We start from the raw sequence: 24,451 nt of genomic DNA on the forward strand, positions 1-24,451 counted from the left end.
TTTTTAAATAAATAGTAATACTTTTTAATTAATAATAATAATATCATTTTAATATTAATCATTTGAAATGTGATGTTATAAAAAAGAAATTGTAATTTTTTTTTTTTTTTTTTCAATTCTAACGAAATAAAGTTTACCGTTGAACTCGAATAATTAGTTAACATTAAAAGTTATAATATCGAGTAAATTTTTCAAAATTTAACAGTTACACATTAATCATTAAACTTAAATATTGAATATAAATAATAAAGAAAAAAAAATACCAAATTTGTAACAGAAAAATATACATATATATATTTCATATTTACACGTACATACACATCGTAATGAGAATATAGTTTTTTACAGCCGAATTCGTTGTAATAATCAACGATGTGGAAATGAGAGTGATCAACGATAGTTGACTACAGTAATCTTGATGAAAAATCCAAGTATATTGATAATCTATTGTTATTGATTGTAAAGACCCATCCATAAATGAAAGCAACAAGCATTAACGAAGCCTTCAATTAAATTATGGATCTCGCTAACACTAAACGGTGTACTTGTTATTTCAACAGACTTTCGGTAAACAGCAAATAATTCCTGAAATATTTAAAAACAAATATTTTTTTTATTTTAATAAAATATTTTTTTATTATTAATCATTTAATATAACGCGGCTCAAATTCCAAAAGGGCGTATATCAATTTATATATTTATATATCAATATATACATCCTTTTGGCTTTGCAGTGCCAAAAGGGCGTATAAATTTTTTTTTCCTACTAACCGCTTTATATTCTAAAAATAAAAAAATAAATTACCAAAGCCAAGAGGGCATATGTTTTAACTTATACGCCCTTTTAATTTTAGGACATTAAAAATTTAGTGACCTAAAGCCAAAAGGGTGCATAATTTTTTTTGCCAATTGCTTTGAATTGTGATTTATATGTTACTAATTTTGCTGCAGAATTGAAAATATATATTGATTATTAAATTACAAATAGGTATTTTTAAATGTTATCAAGGTAAAAGACCCAGTTATTGACACTTGCAATTTTATTTTAATTAAAAAAAAAAAAAAAATCACCTCTAATAAATTAATAACTATAATTTTTGAATTATAAATTTTAAGAAAATTCGTTTTTTGAGAACTTTTGATTTTTTTAATTAGAAAAAAATTGCAAGTGTCAAACAACTGGGCCAGTGTCAATGACTGGGTTTTTTACCTTATTACAATTTTAATACGAATTCTGTTTATAATTTTAATTGACAAAGAAAAAAAAAATAGTTGCGATATCGGGTTGCAGTCAACTTGTCAGATTGAGAACATTCCTAATTAATAAATTACTAGAACTTGGAAAGTTAATATAAAATATAATTTAAAATAATTAATTTTGCAAATTTTAAAATTTCGAAAAATATAATGTTGAATAGAAGAAAAAACTAAAGCTATATTAATAGAATCTTTCAAATTCACAAAGTCTCAATAAATTAAAAAACATAACGAAAATTTTTACGCTAAAATAAATGAACAGACGAACACTTATTTATTTACAAGATCTCGGTATTTTATAATTTACAAAATTGTTTTTCGGCTGATATTCTATTTAAGTTAATGTATTTTATAACTTTGAATGTAGCAGAATTTTTAATTTTCTAGAGTTTTGATAATTCGAAATGTTGTCGATCTGACTGGTTGACCGTAACCCACGATATCTAACATGGTTGCTGAGTCAGAGGAGCAAAATTCAGCAATATTAAATGATCTGAATTTATTTTTTAGAGTTAAATTTTATATTTCAGAGCAAAATTGAAAGTTTTTTTATACGCTCTTTTGGCTTTAAGCTAAACTTTTTTTAAAGCCAAAAGGGCGTATGTTTTGAGATATGCCCTTTTGGCATTAATAAATTTTGTTGAAAAATTTTTGTTGACAAATCTTTACGTTTTGAGCAGTTCTAAGTTGAATGGTGAAAAAAAATTTTTTATACGCCCTTTTGTCATAAAACCCTATCTTACTGCTGTTAATACGCTCTTTTGGCATGACACTGAAGTTGGCAGACATTAAAAATTATTTAAAAATTTTATAATAATTCAATTATTAAAAAAAAAATTAATTAAAAAGTTTCACATGTGAAAATTAATAAAAATTACCAGTGAAAATTTTTAAGGCATTTTTTTATTGTAATTGATTTGTTATTAAAATTTTTTAAATTAACAGCTGACGGCTAACTTCAGCATTATTCTTTTGACATTTGGGTAGCGATAAATATATTTTAACTTACGCCTCGAGATGTATGAAGATCAATAGTCAACATCATAAATACTTGAAGATAACTAGGATGTAATATAAGATGATGGCTAACATTTCCATCTGGAGTGCTGAATTGTTTATGATGTTCTTGATATTTATTTTGTAACACTTTAGCAAGCGCTTGATACCAACTGATAGGTTGATTAACAAGTGGACTCAATCGTGAATCAAGATGTGACAGTGGTTCAACTTTAGCGAGTGATCGAAGTTCAGTAAATTCAGCATAAGACATTGTAGATTTATTTTCTAGCAATTTATTCCACAGTAAATGAGTTCTACAATGCAGCATACCTTTATCAATCATATTTGTTATATGTTGACGAACTGCCTGTGCTTGAGAAATAATAAGTTGTTGCATTAACTGTTCATGAGATGAATAATATCCCAAATAATTAATTGACTCTCGTCGAATTTGTAGCAAATGAGGAGAACTCATTGACGACCTTGTTATTGTTTCTACACTTGTTAATGGAGAACTTGGTACTGGCGGTGGAGTAGGTGCGAACATTTGATTAATAATAGTATTATCACTTGTTTCTTTGTAATTATCATTATCTAGATTATCATCGTTAATTTTAACATTATTATTATTATTATTATTATTATTATTATTATTATTTTGTTTTATAAATTCAGTCGTACTTAAATTATTGTCCGTAAATTCATAGTCAACGTTTGATTCATCCCGAGAACTTCTGTTGGATGATGGAGTTGGAGTTGTTGAGGTTGATTCAACAGAACTTTCAACGTGTGAACCACTTGGTGTTTTAACAATACTATAAACCGTACGAAATTTACCTAATTTATTGTTTTCAACTTCTTTTTTTGGATACAATTCACGTTTACTTATTAATATTAGATAATATTTAAGTATTATTTCACTTTTTTCTAATTGAACTGGCAAATCTTGTTTTGATACTATTAGTATTACTGTAAAATCATCAGTATACTTAATATCCTGAACATCACAATAATTAACAGAAGGCGTATTTTGTATACGAACTAATACATATTCACTTTGTTGATTATCAAGTGAATCACTTGTCATTCCAAATACTTGCATACCATAAGTCTTTTCGTGTGATAATAAATATGAATAGAGTGTCGAAGCTGGTGTTGTTAAATTATTAACTGTTATTACATCACTGTACACAAGATTTCTTGCAAAATTGGGAGCTTTGCTGTAATACTTAATAAAATCATCTAAAAAATGAGTAAGATGATAACCCTGTATCAATGACCACTGTCCAATACCTGATATATACGAATGAATGCATCTTAAATGAAAATCATAGGTAAATGAATGTAAATGCATATTAATTTTAACTTTTTCACAGTTATCAACAAAACTCAATATAAATTGATTTACTAAACTAGCACCGGATTTATTTTGTAAGCGATTACATTCAATTACATGTAATTTCGCAGTAAAAAATGGCTCTTCTAAGCAAAGTTCAAACAGTAAAATTCCACCCAGCATAGATTTTTTTAAATAACATTTTTTTTTCAACTGATTAGACTCTTCAATTGAATTTTTATGGCTACTAGAAGAGTCTATTTCTACAAGATTAAAGCCCAGATCTTGTAAATATTGATTATACTCAAACATCATTGATCTACAAAGTTCTTGATGCCAAGCTGTTGCTTCATTATTACTCGATCCCATTTTTTGGTAACTATCTGACGATTGCCATTGAGAATTTATTGGCGACATTGATGACGGTGGAGTTAATGAATGATCTCTAGTTGCCGCAGATTGAAATCTCCATTGAGGTAAAAATAAAATAGGCGTATAACAATAATGTATTAGCCGTGATAAGCGCTTAAATGTATTTATATTAGTTGATGACATTGGTATATTTGGTGCAGCGCTTCTACTTTGCCACATTGTGTGTAATCGTGTAAGATCTTCTTTATTTTTACGCTCACGTTGATGTAAATCTTGAAGATCGTGAACTGCTATCACAACAGGGTCTACAGTATTTGGAGGATAATGGACATTTGGTCGCGCATCACGCATTACTTGACTCACTAAAGGATAATGAACATTTCTTCCCGTTGACAATCTATGACTTGATTTTGACCAGTCGGTATTTTCTGCATTGTAGATCGCTGAAAATTTAGTCATTGCTTCAATATCTGATATTTGACATTCATCACGCAAATGAAAAGATTCCATTGGTTGATGATGAAAAATTCCCAATTTCTGCATTACGACATTTGAAAGTAAAATTGATCGTGATGATAACCATGCACCCAAATTAGTTGCTTGCTTAATTAATTTTTCTGATCGTTCTTTCGACCAATTGTACATGTATAAAATAAATTCATTACCTTGTACTTTTGCTAATAGTAAACGTTGTCGAGGAATAAAATTTGTTTCTTGTATTAGTGGATTGAATTTTTGAAGCAATTTTGATCCTTTGGCATCAACAGATCAGGTTCAGGAATGTTATTGATTGAAGCTTTCCATTGATTAAAATTTCTAGCGACAATAACAGCTTTTGAATGTGATTTATTATCATCAACATTAAATTCATATGGTACATAAATTATTTCATCATCATCATCATCATCATCATCATCATCGTCATCATCAATACAAAATGAATAATTGTCAGAATGATCTTTAGATTCATCATCATTTTGTACATGTAATTTTTTGAATGATAAAAAAGTATCCGGCGATACTGTATCATTTATTAAAAACGGCTGACTTTGATCCAATACAAACGCTCGTGTAGATGTGTCAGGAGCATTGACACGGATTAAATTTTGTAATTCTTTTATTGTCGTAGATATAGGATGTCTATGTTGAATAGGTACAACGTGTTTTCGTACAGATGGTACACCTATGTCTAATGCAAATTGATACCAACACGGTATAGTTTTATGATAAATTTCATTAAGCATTCCTATTTCACCTAACTCATAAAATTACAATTTAATTTACCTTGATCTAAACTTTTTAAATTACTTGATAGTTGATAGTATTCATTCCAATCGTCTTTTGACTCTAGTGGATTCATTTTAACAGGTACAGTTAGTGGTACAGAAAAAATATATAATTCATTAATTAAATCCCAAATGGCATGTTTGATGGCAGCTCCAAGTTTTTCTTTCAATGTTTCAACATTTACTCGTCCCTGTTTCCAAATACGAAATTCAATAGGTACATCTGGAGTCGATGCAGAACGAGTTTTACCTTCGTAAACAGTTATAGAAATAGCATCTGAAAAATCAGATATTCTCATAGTGTCTGGAAAAATTTGATCACTTGTTAACACTATTTCTTTATCAATAGCCATTGCAATACAAGCAATACCGCGATTTCCGCTTGATTGACTTTGATTATTTAAAAAAATATCTATTTCAGGAACACGTTTTTTTGAGCCTTCAGGCTGAGAATAATCTTGCAAATGATAATGTGCACGTGGATCTGTATACTTGGGAATGTACAAAAATTGTAAAATATTTTGTCGTAAATAATACGCTAATGCGTCAATGTGTTTAATGTAATAAGGCTGTACAGAAAATTGTACATAGCTTTCTGGTGATCGATATGGTTTTTGAATAAAATGTACATCGGCTGGTGTTAATTTACACATTGGGTTTCTAGCTAACATTACAGACAATACTTCTAATACAGCATCGTCTAACCTGTTGTGCAAAACTTGAATTAAATCACGACGTATTTCTAATCCTGGATCTGAAATTCCATGGACCATAAGCACTATCGAGTCATCACATTTGTTCATATAGTCAGAATCTTTCTCTCCAAATGATCTGACACGTGGCCTTGTGTCATCATTTTTACCCGAATCCATTTGATGGGATCCACTCATTCGTGACTGAGATAAAGAAGCTATACTATTACTTCTTGACACCATTAATCTTTCATCACTTTCAGATAATTTATTTTGAAGAGATTTACCGTCACTCGTTTGCTCGTGAAGTCTTAAATAAAAAACATTTTTTTGTGAATTATTTTCACGATAAACAAACATATTTGTGCGATTATTTACAGAAAGACGATTCAATACAACTTGAAGGGCCTTAATACCACGTGATAATCCTGATCGTCCTGGTCCAGTTTTTAATCGTGGATGTAAACAAAAAGTTTCTTCCCACATTACTGAACATCTGAACATACCAGGTGTATTTACAAGTGAATCATGTTTTACTACTGATCCTGAATCGTTAAATAAATCCCCTCGTAACGAATGATCGTCATGTGAATCTGATTCTAATAAAATATCACAATTACGTGTGTCATGGAGGTTTTCCAATAATAAATATTGATTAACTTGACGACATATGGTTGCTATTTGTGAAACTACCTGTTTTTGTACTTGTCTATAACGATCGATTTCTAATGATGCCATTTCTAAAAAACGACAATGAAAATAAACATCAACATGATTACGACGTACTTGTAAAATTAACCAAAAATTTGGCAGTGATTCTCGGCGTTTGTCTAAATCAACAAGCCAATAACAATCATCCTCAGAATCACTACTGTCACCATCGTATCCATCATCTGTTCCGGGGCGTCCTTCTCCGATGCTAGATACTTCTGATTGACAACCAAGTAATTCACCAGAATCTTGTCTGCTTGTATAATAATTATTATCTTGCAGGCAATCTGAAGAATCTATATCTGGTTTAATTGTCGATGAATTTTCTTCATCATCTTTATTATTTGTATCAGAGTTATCGTTTATTTCAATGTTATTACTAATTAAATTATCGTCTTTAACAAAATATAAATATTCCTTCAATTGTTTAATTGTATACCGAGTAATTTTCATTTTAATAAGTTCTTCATAAAATTTTGGTGCATTATTTGCTGATGAAAATACAAAATGCAACGCCACTTTATCAAAATGACAACTGGGTCGTCCATTTGAGTCAGCGACATGCCGAACAACAAAATTTAATGTTTCTTCTGTTGGTGGATTTACATCAAGAAGTGCTGTAACTATTTCATCTTTTAATAACCACTCAATTTCATTGGTAAGAGTTGAAATTGCGTGATGTTGACAAGGTGGAAGATGAGATATTCTTTCTTTAACAGGCTCATTATCTAGTATGTTATCATTTTCTGGATAACTTTCACTGTCGGTACTAATACTACCAGTTGAAGATGAACTGCAGTAAGATGTTGATTTATCTTTAATATCATTTTCAAGACTAACTTCCAAAATATCTTTAGGTAAATATAAACAAATAATATCTAATGTTATTTTAATATTTTCAAAGTCAATATCACCAAAATCACTCAATAATTGTTCTAAGTCAGAAAAGAAGCAGGTTGGTAATGATTTAACAGGAATACTTAAAAAGTTTGACCCAGAGTGTATAGAAGGGTGTATAGTACAACTTAATTGTAAAAATAATGGCTGTTCTTTAATATTATTTTCATCTTCATGTAAATCACTGATAAGTGACTCAGTCGAATCATAAACTTGTAATTTTTTATTTTTAGTACTTGGCCAAGTAGCATTTAATGATATATTATTTTTACCAATATTATTATCTATTTGACAGTCTACAGTTTCTGAGTGAAATATAAAATTTAAATCATCATCACTGTCAGAACGATGAAATTCCATTGAGTCTATTCTTTCTGAGTGATGTGATGGTGAAAAATAATAAAATTCTGGATGAGCTGGAACTGGCTTGAAAGCACACGTTATTATTTTTTTAAATTTATCTCTTATTAAATTATGTAATTGCCCAAATTCCGCACACGTAGTACTATGACATTTTTCAATAGATTTCGCATCGTCAAATTTTGATGATAAATTATTGAGATGCTTACAAACAATCTTCAGATAATTTGTTATATTTATTTCAATAAGTGACTCTTCACACTGCTCAACTGCAGCTTCCATATCTTCATAAGAAAGTTTAAGTTGAAGAGCTAGAGATTTATATACTGCTACCACATAACAGTGACAGTGGGCTAAAGTTAATAGTTTACAATGTTCTAATAAACTACGCTGATCTATAAAAAATAAATTATAAAATAATATTAATTTTATAAAATTATGTTCAATAGAATTTTAATAACGAAAACATTACCATTTGATAAATTTTCTGAATCCTCACTCTTTGGCTCTGGAGAAGCTGAATCATTTGGTGGTTTGAGATTTATGAAATCCTCGTGTAATTGTTGACCGATAGTAAATGTATTATTTTGATAAATATCTTTTGACTTGGGTGTTTTTAATTTCCCTATTAGTACTTCAATCAACAAAGCTAAAGAACAATCATAAACATATATAGGAAATATTAACCCGGCTTTTACTCCGGTTGACGATATGCGTCTTCGTCTTTCGATTTTTGGTGTACTTTCAGCGGTGGTTGTACGACTAGATAAATTTGATTCAAAGTCAATCATGTGTAAATTCGAATAAATTTCTAATTTTTTAGGACTGCCAATTAAAGAAGACGTTATTTGATCATTACTCATTGATGAAGCTGGTTGTGATAATACATCTAACTTTTCTACCGATTTGTCACGCGAATGATTTCGTGATGTCGCGGTAGGAGATCCGAGATTTCTTACATCTTTTTCCGTTGCCGGTAAAATTGATATGATTATATGTGCTACATTTACACCTTTAATGAAACAACGCCATCGAATATTTTTAAACTGCTTATCATCTGAAAAATGTATTATTAATATTAATATAATAATTTGATACACAGTATGGAACTATTTTTATCATTTACTTGTAATTTTATATAAAAAATATTAATACCTGAACTAACAGAAAATGGAAGTGGTCGACCGTCTTCACGTGACCTACTAATAAGCATTTCTGTGAATTTTTGTGATTCCAAGGTACTTAATATAAGTTCTTTGTTATCAAGTTTTTTCATTTGATCCATTAAGCACTCAATTAAAATATTGTTGGTATCTTCATTAGTTCTATCAGGATTTTCATCAGCAAACATTGAAAATAATAATTCAGCTTGTTGGCATTTTGATAAAACATTAATCATATCAAAATTAAAAATTTTTGAATGAATTTTTTCATCAGGCTGATCGTCGGATAGAATTTTAGAATGTGTACAATTTGATACTGATATTTGTCGTGTAATTTTATGTGAATTAGCCAGGGCATACTGCGATAATTGATGTTGATATCCATTGGCTATTAAATTTTTGGTATCACGAGGTTCTACTTGTGTTAGCATAATCAAATGTTCTAATGTTAGTAATGCATTAAAACACTCTTCATCAACTTGAGCAATCTAAAATAGAAAGGGAATTTTTTTTTTTTTTTTTTTTTTTTTTTAACTTTTTTTTTTTATTTTATTAACAATAAAAGTAATCATTTTACAATAATTATGTTACGTTTGGTCATATAATCGGAATTAAATTAAAGCACATTTTATAAAATAAAAATAATAAAAAATTTAATAATAAAGAATGGTGTTTTTGAGGCGACCGGAATAAGTTGGAGGAGTTGAATCTCGCTTTTAAACCAAGCGTAGAGACCACTTCTCCACTTGAACCATGACGCCTCGATCAAAGATATAATTTTTTTAATTATTTATCAACGAAAAAATTTTAAAAACTTGGAAGAGAGAAGAACCATGAAGAAAAAATAATCGATGACAGGTTCCGAACGATTTTGAGTTGGAAGAAATAGATCTGGCAAGATCCCAAAATTCCTCACTGCCTAGATCCTCACTTCCAACTCGAGACCATACGGTAGTTGTACTCTCAAACTGCAGAAACGATTTTTATTCACGTCAATCAACCAATTCAATAAGTTCATTATTAAATAATGGTAGTAAAAAAATTTTTGGTCATTAATTGAAATCAATAAATAAACACTAAATAAAATATAGTTTTTTACACTTTATGGTAGTACACAGCACTAAACTAACAATTACTATTATTGAAAACACTATCAATTTTATAATAATAATTATTATGATTTATTTAAGAGATGTTTTTTGCATGTCTACTTCTTTAAAACTAAAATATTGTATAGCGGTAGAGAATAGAGAATACGTGATTACTCGTTAAAAAAAAGATAATCCAGGTACTAACAGGCCCAGAGTATACTGTGGGCCTCATATATACCCAGAGACAACTGATACGAAACCCCGTCCTAAGTTCTTCATCGATATCTGAGCCCCGCCCTGATAACGATAACGATATCAATTGATAGAAACCACCAATACACCCCTAATACGATTAAAAATTCTCCGTTTTTTTTAATTAAAGTCTAATAATTATTATTATTAAATTTATATAATGTTTCTTTGAAATATTATTTAAAAAATCTTTGAAAAACCCGAGATCTTTTTTAGTTTACGAATTTGTTCTACTTAGTAAGACTTGTCTCAAACAATCTGACTCATCGTCATCACCTCCACCTTAGGTATAACAAAAATGTCAAATAGAGGGAATGATAAGACAATAGAAATAGAAGTTTTATTTGAAGATATAAAAAAATTTTTATAAAGTTTACAACATAATAAAATTATTTTATTATATATTAGTTGTTTTATATGAAAATAGATTAAAAAAATTTGCTAGCAAAATTTTAAAGGAAATAAATGTTATAATAAAATTTATTATTAAATTAAATTTTGAAAATTATAAAAATTTTTTTATCCGTAAAAATAAAATACAAACTTTTTTTTATATCATTATCAATAGCTTTGTAAAGTGTCATTAATAAAGTAATGGATCATTAAATGTCGATTAGATAAAAATAAAACATTAAAACTATGTCCTGAGAAAATTAATGAACTACAACGATTTAAAATAATTAATTTTATTTCAATATTTAAAATAAAACGGTTTTATGGTTGATGTAAAATTTATTGACAATTAAAATCAACGTAGAAGAAGAAAAAGACTACGCAATCTTTCCATGATATCTTTGACCAATGTTTGCTGTGTGATAAAACTCTATGACAAAATAAACCACTTCAGAAAGTGCTGCCCAGGATAAATTTTTTATGTTACTGATACGAAATATTATCAAGAATTCTTAAAGATATCATAGTACCAAAGTGTTAATTTGTAAAGAAAAAAATTATTAAAAAATAATATATTAGTATACTAAGATACTTAAATTGACGCTAGATAATTATCACGTGCGTTCGATTTAATATCAACCATAAAGTCAGGAAGATCTAACCAAGAGAGTTGTTAAAACTACTGTAAAATCATCAACTCAATCTGATTTCAATTCAACCGCTAATTTATATGTTATCTATTGATGTCTGTGCAAGTATTGATCCTAGATATCTTATCAGATACAAGACGTTTTTGAGAATATGAGAATGTCTTATCAATTTCCGACTAGCAACATGACCAAACGTGACATAGCAACAAGTGTATATGTATTTTTTTCTTATATTTATCTTTATCTTTTAATTATATTGTTAACTTTCATTATGTACTAAAGACAATTTACGTTAAATAAAAACGCTTACCGCATTTGATAATTCATGATACAATAAAGAACTCATATATGAAGCAGTCGGATGACCAGGTAATTTCACTTGTCCGCATTGAGGCTCTATCCATATTTCAGTAACAATTTGATAATCTCCTGTACTTTCATTTTCTTCCGTAAATCCTTCTCCATCTCCTGTTCCTATTAAATAATACATTGATTATTAACGATAAAAATATTATACACATTTTTTATCATATTTGTTTTTTAACTCTTTGACTAATTTAATCAGATTTACTTTTTTAGCTAGATTATAAGTTTTATTTTTTTATCTTAAATGATAAATTTTATAAGAAAATGTAAAGCCTTGACGATTTATAATTCTCTTGTCATCATTATTTAAAAATTCTACTTAATGTACTCATACAATAATTTTTTTTTTTATTCTATAAGCAAATGAAATTTTTTTAATTTTTACTTTTTAGTCAAAGAAATTTTACTTATTAAGTTATAGACAATAAGAATAAAAATTTTTTTAAATAAAATAAAATTTAGTTAATTTTTTTTTAATTTTTATAAACTATACTATTTCAAATATAAAATAAATTATGTTGTAAAATTGATAAATCGACAATTTATCAATTATCAAACCAGACAGGCCTTAGATACTTATTTAATACCTATTGACTATTCACCTGTTACATGTTAGACAATCATTATTTATTTTCTTTCTAATATCTCGTAGTATGTATATGGATAAATTGACATGTTCAGAAAAAAAAAGTTTACAAACAACTATTTTTAAAAATAATTGCATGTAATAAATAATTAGAAATATAGATTTTTATTGTGACATAGTTAAAAAAAAAAACTTTAGTAAATTTAATGTAAATACCTGGATCTGTGTCTTCTTCTGATTCACTATTTCGTTCTAATGTTGGATTAGTGATTGTGTGAGGAGGAAAAATAATGTATTGGATTATACAAGGATAGAAATCATCTTTTAAACCTTGCATTTGTACTTCTAAAACCATATTGATGATTCCAGCGGTAGAATATGAAAAATTAAATCCCTCAGTTAATCTCATCCTAAAATAATGAACAAAGAATAAAAATTTTTCAAATTTTTTTGAGAAAAAAAACTTGATATAAAATAAAAATTAATTGAGCATGATAAAATAAATAAGCTAAATAACTTACTTAGTTATTGTCGAAAGTATCCTAGCTATCGCAGTAATATTTAATCTTGGCATATTTATTCCAGGGATAGTTTGTATAATTGGTTTTTTAACATTCCACAGCCATCGATTATGATGCAAATATCTAGATAATGTCGTAGTTAGAATTCCACCTGGAATTTGGGTAGCTTTAAGAGACATTGATTGTGCTCCATCAAAATTCACAGCAATAGTACTTAAATCTATTGGTAAACGTTCATATCTAATTAAAATTTTTTCTAAAGCTTTATGTATAATTGTACAACACGGAGAAGTTTCTCGTTGCTCCATTGGACGATTCGGTAATGTTAACTTGGACAATTTATCAACTAAATCTGTTACAACATTGTGACGTATTGCACCCTCTGTACCACCAGCAAAAGCAACATTCAATACAACACATAGAGCTTTACAATTAATTCTGATTACAGAAAACGAAACAGGTGGCTTTTCAATTTCTTTTTGTATAAATTTAACATACGTATGATTTTCTACTAGTACAAAGGTTGCCCAGTTTTTTAGCATTGCATAAAGTACTACAGCAGCTTGCCTGTATTGAACACATTGAAAGCGTCCACTTTGGTTCGCTTGATGAAGATATTTAGGCAAAGGTCGATCGTGAGCTAAAATAAGTGTAACACGTTGTGAATGCATCCAACGGGCCCATTGATTTGAATCTAAAGATGCAACAGGTTGCCAGATTTTTCCAAATTGATGATAAGCCGAGTCACTAAGTTGAATTGTTGTAGCTTGAGGATAAGCTGATAAATTGAATACCGGCATACCACTTTTTATTGTATCAGGTACATTATACCAAGTCCAACCTGGTTCAAGAAACCAACTAAAATGTTCAAGCATATTATTACTCTCTGTTAATGCTGATAAAGTTGCCCAAAATCTTGACACAACACTCTGACGATACGGTGATTTTAATGGTTTCTTCGATGTACACGTGATATCATGAAGAAATTCATACGTCGCTTCTACTGTTATTGTGTACTGTATTTTATTGTATGTAACTAATGATTGAGGTGGCCATGGACAACATACACAGTATTCCAGAAAAACATTTATTTTCCACGGAAGTATAAAATAAACTTCAAGACAACCATCTCTCATTAAAAATTTTTTTATTAGATATCCGTCTCGTAATCGACAGCACAAAAGGCTACTCAATGTGCATGTAACTTTATCCTCAATTAATTTTTTTCGCAACAATTGTATTTGTTGATTTCCATAAAATAGCCCATTTTTCGTAAACCAATAATTAGACCGATAAATATTGCTAGTTGATTCAGATCGATACAATTTCCAACATAAAAAGTTTTCATGATAAACATTAATTTGTGAATCAGAAATTGATGGTTCTGGCATAAATGTCATATGGCAACCCAAAGTCGCTGTTGCGATGAAACATAAGAGATCTGGGTATGCAACTAATCCATTAGCACAGTGTGGATGATATGCACTACCCAAGTGTATAAAACTACAAGCAACTGTTGACACTCGAAATTGCTGTACTATTGAATCTAATACGTGGATATCAGTAGTTGCAAGTATACCATCAGTTATAATAATTAGATCTAAAAAAAAAAAGTTAAATGTGTTTTCATTTATATTTTTTTAAAGATTGAAATATAAGTTATGTAATAACTAATAATTATCTCACGTGCACAACTATTCTCTGGCAATAGAGCTACGGCAAGTAATCCATAACGTAACATATTTATAAAAGTTGTTTCAGGAGAAAGTATTGATAAATTTCCTATAGAGTTACTAATATTAGAACAAACTCCAGAAGTCCGCTCTTCAAAAAGTGCGTTGACCATTCCATTATTGTCAGGACGGAAAATTTCTTGTTGTTGATAAATCATACCAGTAACATGAGCAATTCGTTCTTCTAATGAAATCAATTGTTTTTCTATAACTTTCATGAGATCCGCAATATTTGTTGTATTTACAAGCCATCCTTGGATTATTATTTTTTGAGCCGAATTTGTTAAAAATGGAGTATGAGCTATTACAGTTACATAAACTTCTGGTTGAAGAATTATTTTACTTCCTGGAATAGGAAACTGTTTTGCGCATTTATTAAACAACATTTTTTTAAAGAATAATTATTTTCAGATAAAAGTATAAGAATTATACAACTTACAGGTTTCGAAATGTTTTCTAAAAATTCTTTTGTTGCTGTACAAACTTCGTCTAATACTATTGCACCACGTTGAATATCCTATTGACAATAAGCAATTATATTTTCTTTAATAGTAAAATAAGATGAGGCTGAAGTTAGCAGACATTTGAAAATTTTTTGATTTTTCTTCAAAAATCAACTAGGCATAGAAAATATTTATAAAAATGTCATTTATAATTTTTCAGAAGTTCTTAAGATGATATTTTTAAATAACATTTTCTTGTTATAATTTGTTTGTTAAAAAAATTCTAAAAATTATCAAATGTCTTTCAACTTCAGTGTCATAAAATAAGTTAGTTATTTTTTTAATAAAAATATTTATATGTAAATCACTTACAATAGTACCAAGTGATGGACTAAGATCTAAACAAACAACCATTCGGTATTTATGAGCAAGAAATATGACAGAAGTTGATGAAATAACTCGATATTGGTACAAATGACTGTTATCATCATCCCACGATGTGGGACAATTCGAAGGAACAATAGATATTACTTCTAATTCTTGTATATCATCATTATCACAATCTGGTAATTTTATATTTATTATTTTATCCAAATGATCTAAAATCCATTGGGCCCGAACGTTTCGTGATATAGGAAAACCATTTTTCATTAACAAAAATACTTTATCAGCTTCGAGGACAATTTTTTCCTCAAAAAAAATTTTTATTCTAATAATCACAACATAATTATGATTAAAAATATTTACAATAAAAATATTTTGATAAATTTTATTATACCTCACTTTCAAAACTATCCATTGTAGATAATTATCATATTATAATCAATAGTTAATGATAAAAATTAATTAAAACAACATTTATATTTTATCAAAAATGTTATAAATATATTATATCTTTTTTTTTTTATTTAACACTGATAAAAACAGAAAATTCAAACAGGTACTGTACATTAATTTTGTAAAATAAATAACAAAACGACATTTGTTTATGCACAAGTGCGGTTAAAGGTTATTATTATTAATAACATATTTTTATCCACATGTACAAATTGTATTTACGTTTCAATATAAATAATAATAATAGAAAATAAAAACACACATGGTTGGTTATAATCACCATTTCTCGCAATAAAAAATAACATAAGCGCCTCTTGTGACCGTCTTTGACATTTTCAATCTAACCTGGATAACTCTTCAATGTTTATGTTTATATTTTTTTTTTCTTTCTTGAGAGTGTATTAAAATTACAAAAAAATATTCTTAACTATTTTTCTCGAATAAGATTTTAAAAAAGTGAGATGTTAATATAAAAAATTAAAAAAGTATTTTATTTTGAATTATAGATTTATTTATATTATTATTTAAACATCTTTGCATCCACATGGGTAACTAACTTTATATAAGCGTAAGTATTTTCATGTATATATGCATAAGTTTTTACGTGAGAAGGTAGGTAACAATGGCGATGATTTACAATGTATAGGTGTACGCACATATGTGAATTTATTTGTTTATATAGTGTCTTCAATTCGTGGATGTTTTGGTACACAATTACAGATGTGAGTTCATAACTGTGTATGTGTTATGTATTTAGCAACGGAAGGGCAGCACTTGTCGGGAAAAATCGATTAAATGCAAAAGTACTGGTGGATAAAACGTCGCCTAGTTCCAGTGCAGCCAGATCGTGCGATTTTTTTACCCCCTCTTTAGCGTCGCGCGCGCCAGGCACACAAGTAAGTGATGCCTGTCTGTGAGTCGGAAAACCGAGCGGCGCCGAGGGAGTCCGAGAAAGGTGAACGAATCGAGGGGAATAAGCCTCCTGCCACACGAAACAGAGGAATAACTCACACAACAGTAGCTCCCTGTTCGTGTGAAATTCTCAGAATCCGATTTCAGCCGAACATACAGCGGGAAAAAGAATACTTTAATTTTTATTAAAATAAATAAATAATGCTTTTTGTTAAAAATATGTAGGTTTAATTTTTTTCTATATAAAAAATAAATTTTTTTATCAATAAAAATTAAAATACAGAATTTTTTTCATAAAAAATCATTGTTACTTTTTACGCTGTTATTAATAATAATTTATTATTAAGTAATAATAATAATAATAATAATAATAATAATAATAATAACTGTTATTATTTTTATAAATAATAATAACAATGGTTATTTATAATAATTATTACTAATAATTTTGGTTATTGGGAATTCCCAAACGCAGTTTTATCTTAGTTTTCACATTTTACCGGCAAGACCTGCGGTGGCTGCGCGGCGTAAGTGTAAGCTTACGTCGGCAGAACTTTGAGATCGAGTCCTCGCCCAAACAAATTTTTTTTTTAATATTTTTTTATGTTGCTACAAACAATAATAATAATAATAAGAATAACTGTTATTATTTTTATGAATAATAATAACAATGGTTATTTACAATAATTATTACTAATAATTTTGGTTACTGGGAATTCCCAAACGCAGTTTTTATTTTAGTTTTCACTTTTCATCGGCAAGACCTGCGATGGCTGCACGGCGTAAGTGTAAGCTTACGTCAACAGAACTTTGAGATCGAGTCCTCGCCCAACCAAATTTTTTTTTTTAATATTTTTTTATGTTCGTAGAAACAATAATAATAATAATAATAATAATAATAATAATAATAATAATGATAATAACAATGGTTATTTATAATAATTATTGCTAATAATTTTGGTTACTGGGAATTCCCAAACGCAGTTTTTATCTTAGTTCTTACTTTTCATTGACAAGACGTGCGATGGCTGCGCGGCATAAGTGTTAGCTTACGTCGGCAGAACTTTTGAGATCGAGTCCTCGCCCAACCAAATTTTTTTTTTTTAATATTTTTTTTTATGTTGCTACAAACAATAATAATAATAATAATAATAACTGTTATTATTTTTATGAATAATAATAACAATGGTTTGTAGCAACATAAAAAAAATATTAAAAAAAAAAATTTGTTTGGGCGAGGACTCGATATCAAAAAGTTCTGCCGACGTAAGCTAACACTTATGCCGCGCAGCCATCGCATCTTGTCAATGAAAAGTAAGAACTAAGATAAAACTGCGTTTGGGAATTCCCAGTAACAAAATTATTAGCAATAATTATTATAAATAACCATTGTTATTATCATTATTATTATTATTATTATTATTATTATTATTATTATTATTGTTTCTACGAACATAAAAAAATATTAAAAAAAAAAATTTGGTTGGGCGAGGACTCGATCTCAAAAGTTCTGTTGACGAAAACTTACACTTACGCCGTGCAGCCATCGCAGGTCTTGCCGATGAAAAGTGAAAACTAAAATAAAAACTGCGTTTGGGAATTCCCAGTAACCAAAATTATTAGTAATAATTATTGTAAATAACCATTGTTATTATTATTCATAAAAATAATAACAGTTATTCTTATTATTATTATTATTGTTTGTAGCAACATAAAAAAATATTAAAAAAAAATTTGTTTGGGCGAGGACTCGATCTCAAAGTTCTGCCGACGTAAGCTTACACTTACGCCGCGCAGCCACCGCAGGTCTTGCCGGTAAAATGTGAAAACTAAGATAAAAACTGCGTTTGGAAATTCCCAATAACAAAATTATTAGTAATAATTATTATAAATAACCATTGTTATTATTATTTATAAAAATAATAACAGTTATTATTATTATTATTATTATTATTATTATTATTACTTAATAATAAATTATTATTAATAACAGCGTAAAAAAGTAACAATGATTTTTTATGAAAAAAATTCTGTATTTTAATTTTTATTGATAAAAAAATTTATTTTTATATAGAAAAAAATTAAACCTACATATTTTTAACAAAAAAGCATTATTTATTTATTTTAATAAAAATTAAAGTATTCTTTTTCCCGCTGTATGTTCGGCTGAAATCGGATTCTGAGAATTTCACACGAACAGGGAGCTACTGTTGTGTGAGTTATTCCTCTGTTTCGTGTGGCAGGAGGCTTATTCCCCTCGATTCGTTCACCTTTCTCGGACTCCCTCGGCGCCGCTCGGTTTTCCGACTCACAGACAGGCATCACTTACTTGTGTGCCTGGCGCGCGCGACGCTAAAGAGGGGGTATAAAAATCGCACGATCTGGCTGCACTGCCTAGTTCACGTTGTTTCATGATCACTAGAAGATCACGAGCAGAGCAGCATTAGGAGGCCAGCGGATGGCGACTTCTGTCGTCCGATTTTTCATTAATTTTTGTGAAAAATTTTTTTTTTCATAATTCAGTGTATATTTTATAATAAATATTAAAAATCGTTACAAGTTTTCAACACGAAAAGTTATTATTTTACGAATAAAAATGTAATGTTACTATAAAACTTATTATTTTATTGATAAATACTTGAAATTAAATGAATATTGTGAAATTTAACGAATTTTTTTTTTTTTTTTTTTTTCAGTGTACAATATTTATCAGTGTGGTGATTTAGATTGAACCTCAATCTTTTATGAGTCTGTGGATTTAACATCAATTTCTATGACATCCGGCAAGGAAACGATGGGGTAGCTTTAATTTTTTCTTTTATTGTCCATGATTTCATGTAGAATTTAAATCAAGTTATAAATAGTTTTAATTGTACAAAAATAAAAGTAAAACTATTTATTAACTATGATAGAGTAGTTTATTATTTTTTTTTTCCATTGATTATTTTCATTTGATAACACAATAATTTATTCAAGTGAAAAATTACTCTGCTGTACAATTTTCACACGTTCATTATGAGTCCAACCCTTTTTTTTACGCACACATTAGATACATATATATATATATATATATATACACGTCGATTAAATGAAAGTAACGTATATACAGTTTGTAATGATTGTACTATGTATTTATAGTAAAGAGATTGATTAATAATCGAGTAACAAGTTTAATTTTTTTTTCTATTAGAGTTATTATTCAAACATTTTTATACAATTAATACTATTTAAATTGATTTAATAATTAAAAAAAAATCATCCGTTATTTTTTTAACGGATTATAATGTATATTAATTTTTTTTTTTTTTTTTTTTTTTTTTTTTAGTGAACAACCAATTTTTACATGCAAAGCGCATGTATTCCACATAGACCCAAAAACCAAGAGGTCGTGGGTTTCAGCATCTACAGCTGCTGTGTCTGTATCCTTCTTTTATGATTCAACCAGAAGTTTATACAGAATTATTTCTGTCGAAGGGACAAAGGTAAAAATAAACCATTTGTATAAGTTATTGAATTTTTATGGCTCCAGATAACTTTTTTGATCTGATTTTTTCTTTATTGACAAAAATTTTGTAATTTATTTCAGGCGGTTATAAATAGCACAATTACTCCAAACATGACATTTACTAAAACTTCACAAAAATTTGGCCAATGGTCGGATGTGAGAGCCAATACTGTTTATGGTTTAGGTTTTTCATCAGAAGCTGAATTAGGAAAGGTTTGTAAATTAAGAATGCTATTAAATATTTAAAAGTCAATGCTCTTATTTTAGAAGCGTAATAACAACTTAAATTTGATTCGTAAAATAACAACAATAAAATCATAACTCATAATGCTGATCATTTGAAGCAAATTTAGAATGTTTATTTAATTTATAGTCGTTACTTTAAAATTTCTTTGAATTTCAGTTATTAATTTTATCGACGCTTAAAATAAAAATTAAAAGATATTATACGTATTTAAATATATATTTTTAAACGGCAGTATGTGAGAAAAGCATAAAATATTAAAAATAAGAATAACTAATAGGTCTTTTCTTTTTAATTCGGAACTTTAAATTTTACGAACGGTTGGATTTTTAATTTAATTTTATTTTTTCAATAATATGCAATTTAGTCTTTATGATTTTTTATTATTTCTTTAATTAATTTCACTTTAACATTTTTTATGTGTGATCATTTATATTAAAATATTTACTTACATTAATTCAGTAAATTATTTCCTATTTTTTTTGTTTAGTTCATTGAGAAATTTCATGAAGTCAAAGAAGCTACAAAAGTAGCTGGGGCCAAATTGCAATCAAATAGCTCTTCAGTAACCCCATCAACTAGTGCAAATGTCAGTCCAATCACTCAACGTTCTTGTATGCCTTCATCAGAACAAGATTTAATAGACCCTCCTAATTCCTCGATGATCAATTCAAATACATCGGCTTCAAACAATCCAAACCCAAACACAAGTATGATTTCTGCGCAAAATAGTGCATCTTCAGTCAGCAGTAGTCCTTTACCGGGAACTTGTCAATCTAAAGTTGATGAAGAGTTGAAAAATGCAGTTCATGCAAGGTCTCAACAAATAGCTTTGGCTCAACAACAGAGTATTGAAAGTCCACAGCATCAAGGAAAATCAGGGCAACTTAGTTCTAATCAAGTCAATCAGTCGTCTGAATTGCAATTAAAATATGAAAATGATAGACTTAAACTTGCTCTTGCTCAGAGTTCTGCTAATGCCAAGAAATGGGAGGTAATATATCTGTCTTTAATACAATGTCGTTTTATTTTTATAAATAACATATATTAATTTCTTATACTCAATTGTAGGTTGAATTAGCAATGCTCAAAACAAATAATACTAGGCTAACGAGTGCATTGCAAGAGTCCACAGCTAACGTTGACGAATGGAAGCGACAGTTACAAATGTATAAAGAGGAAAATGCTCGGATTAAAGCAAGGTACACCGATTTAGAAAATGGAAAAATATCTGAGGGTAACAGTGAAGCTCTGAAATTACGAGTTGAAGCATTGGAAAATGAATTAAGAACCCGAAATGATGAGCTAAAAGCTATTACTATGGCTGCAAAAAATAAAGATTTTATTGTAAGTAATAACAAAAATTTTATATGTCAAGCGAATAATATTCCATTAACATTTTTAAATACTTAACATTTCAGAGCTTGCAAAAAGAAAACAATGAACTTCGTCATACATTAAGCGTGGTTCACGAACAATTGGAGCTTGCGTTAAGTTCAAATAAAGTTCAAAAACAAAACTTGGAAACGTTGAACTCTCGTTTGGTTGGTTATATTCAAGACTTAGCTACTGTGCATCGAGAAATTACGAACACACTGCAAACTTAAGTACAATAATTTTTATTATCTACTTTTTGTAACGCAGGACGTAACGACCCGATGATTAACAAACTAACTCGGGTAATCTAATTTTTAAATTCAAAAAAAATTATTTAACAAAAAAAACAATCAATGAAAAGAAGGGCCATGTTCCAAAAAAAAATACATATCTTGTAGTATACTCCCTCCAACAATTTCAATTGTGCCACATTAAAATTTTTTTATTTAATGAATCTTATACTCATTAGATTTTTTATGATTATTTTAATCTTTAACTAGAAAAAAAAAAAGTCAACTGAGTAACTGTATTTTATTTTTATTTTTACTTTTTATTGATAAAAGTATAGATTCTTTTACAAGAACTCATTATTATCGTTGCCAAGCACAAATGCCATAATTGTATAAATGTATTTAGTGTAAAAGTATAATTGATCGTGTTTAATCGACAATATAGATATTATTTTTTAATAAGACTGAATTTTTTTTAGACTATTAGCTTATATTATTTAAACTCATTCGCTTCCAAAACTGAAAATGAAAGAGCTTAAAAAAAACTAAGTGTGGAGGAGTTATTATACATATCAATAAAATAATTGATATGTACTCGTTAAAAATGTGTCCGTTTTTTTGGAGCCCGTCCCTTTAATGATTAACAAAAAAATAATAAATTGATGGTGATGTACATCATACGCACCTCAATTGAATGCACAATTGCAATTAGTAAAAATTAGGTAAATAGCATTAAAAAAAAAAAAATAAAAAATAAATAAATTTTCAATTTGATGAAATTATTTATTTCAATATAATGATGACCTAGACATTTAGAATTGTTCTTTTATTTATTCTGATGAATCATTGATATATTATACATGATATATATTATACATGATATTATACTTGAATATATAAAAATTAATTTAGTTCATCTGAAAAAAAAAAAAAAAAAAAAAAAAAAAAAAAAAATGGCCGATCATTATTATTGAAATAAATATATTGATTGAAAATTAAAAATGTTGTTTAAATTATCAAAACATCGATAATATTTTACTTTAACGATGATTCATTTGTATTTTGTTGAATTTTATACTAATAACGGTATTAAGTAGCATTATTTTTAACAAAAAATGTGCATTTATCTATGTAGAAGATTTCACATAAATTTATGTAAACAAATTATTTATTGGGTGGCTAACAAAATAAATGTAAATTATCTTTGTTGAGGTTGAGTTTAAATCGGTCAATAAACTAATATGATCGCACAACTTTGGCCAATTTGCACACATTCAAATACTCGCAATAACAATCATTCTTTGAATCTGTTAAAAACGACGAGCTAATTTTTTGTCGAAGATATTTTTTATTTACGTGGAAATACAATAGACAAATTAGTTAAACTAATTTTTCAATCTGAAATATTTAAAAATTATTACCTCAATCAGTGCGTTACAATTAAGGTATATATCTCAATTAATGAATTAATCGCAATTTCTATTGTTCATATAAAATATTTCAAGTTCATATAGAATATTTCAAGTAAATGATTTTGTTAATATGTTAAGGATTTATAATATTTGAATTATGATTAATTTCAAAGACTAATTACTAGGATAACTAATTATTACTTTTTAAATAAATGAAAGTGTAAAATTTCTAAGCTTCTTATTAAATTAAACTTTTAATTTACGTTAACTTTAAAAGTTAACAAAATTTCACATACAAACTGGCAGAGTTAGTTATAATTAAAATTAATTATTTTTTAAAACTTGAATTAACGTGTTTAACGACAGTTAATGATCAAAGACTATTTAAATATTATTATTTTTTTTTTTTGGTATTGAATTTTATCAATTTAATTAAAAGTAGCTATATCAACAGTCTTATTTGATAGATCACTTTTCTATAAATGTATGATACAAAATAAGTTTAAATACTTATAACAGTGCCCTAATGTGTTGATTTATTATTAATTATTAAAGTTTAAACTTTTTATAAAAAATTATAAACTATAAATAAATAGAGTAGGATATTAAACTTTTCTAAGAATGTTAATTGAGATATTTATCTTGAGTAAATTTTGCACATAGGCTTGAATAATGATTTCTGTATTGCTATATTAGTTTACTGTTACTGTTAATATTTTATTGCGATCAACAATATATTAAATGTATGATCTCAAAAAATAGCAGAGATAAAGAACAAACTCGATAGATTAATTGTAATGATTTGGTTCTTTTTATAAAAACTTAT

At 27.9% G+C, this 24,451-nt stretch overlaps 2 protein-coding genes across 2 annotated transcripts; one reads left to right on the forward strand and one right to left on the reverse strand.

Annotated features, from left to right (window-relative positions):
• Positions 1–79: 79 nt before the first annotated feature.
• Positions 80–15,991, reverse strand: LOC141527293 (KICSTOR complex protein SZT2). Its single transcript, XM_074242703.1, is given in 13 exon segments — positions 80–585; positions 2,267–4,713; positions 4,716–5,229; positions 5,232–8,305; positions 8,383–8,967; positions 9,066–9,561; positions 11,770–11,933; positions 12,628–12,821; positions 12,933–14,532; positions 14,619–15,024; positions 15,105–15,182; positions 15,481–15,798; positions 15,887–15,991. Coding segments are annotated over 13 exon segments (10,032 nt in total). The 5' UTR covers positions 15,908–15,991; the 3' UTR covers positions 80–450.
• Positions 15,992–18,957: 2,966 nt separating this feature from the next.
• On the forward strand, positions 18,958–23,065 carry Homer (homer protein). The gene is made up of 7 exons (XM_074242200.1): positions 18,958–19,455; positions 19,554–19,656; positions 20,183–20,339; positions 20,444–20,575; positions 21,097–21,600; positions 21,678–21,953; positions 22,028–23,065. Exons 2-7 carry the CDS (start codon positions 19,631–19,633, stop codon positions 22,211–22,213), a joined length of 1,281 nt encoding a protein of 426 aa, XP_074098301.1. The 5' UTR covers positions 18,958–19,455; positions 19,554–19,630; the 3' UTR covers positions 22,214–23,065.
• Positions 23,066–24,451: the final 1,386 nt, after the last annotated feature.

This window comes from Cotesia typhae, unplaced genomic scaffold (genome assembly GCF_013202065.1).
Source record: "Cotesia typhae breed Kobodo isofemale line unplaced genomic scaffold, CoteBio_Ctyphae contig_4, whole genome shotgun sequence".
Taxonomy (NCBI): domain Eukaryota; kingdom Metazoa; phylum Arthropoda; class Insecta; order Hymenoptera; family Braconidae; genus Cotesia; species Cotesia typhae.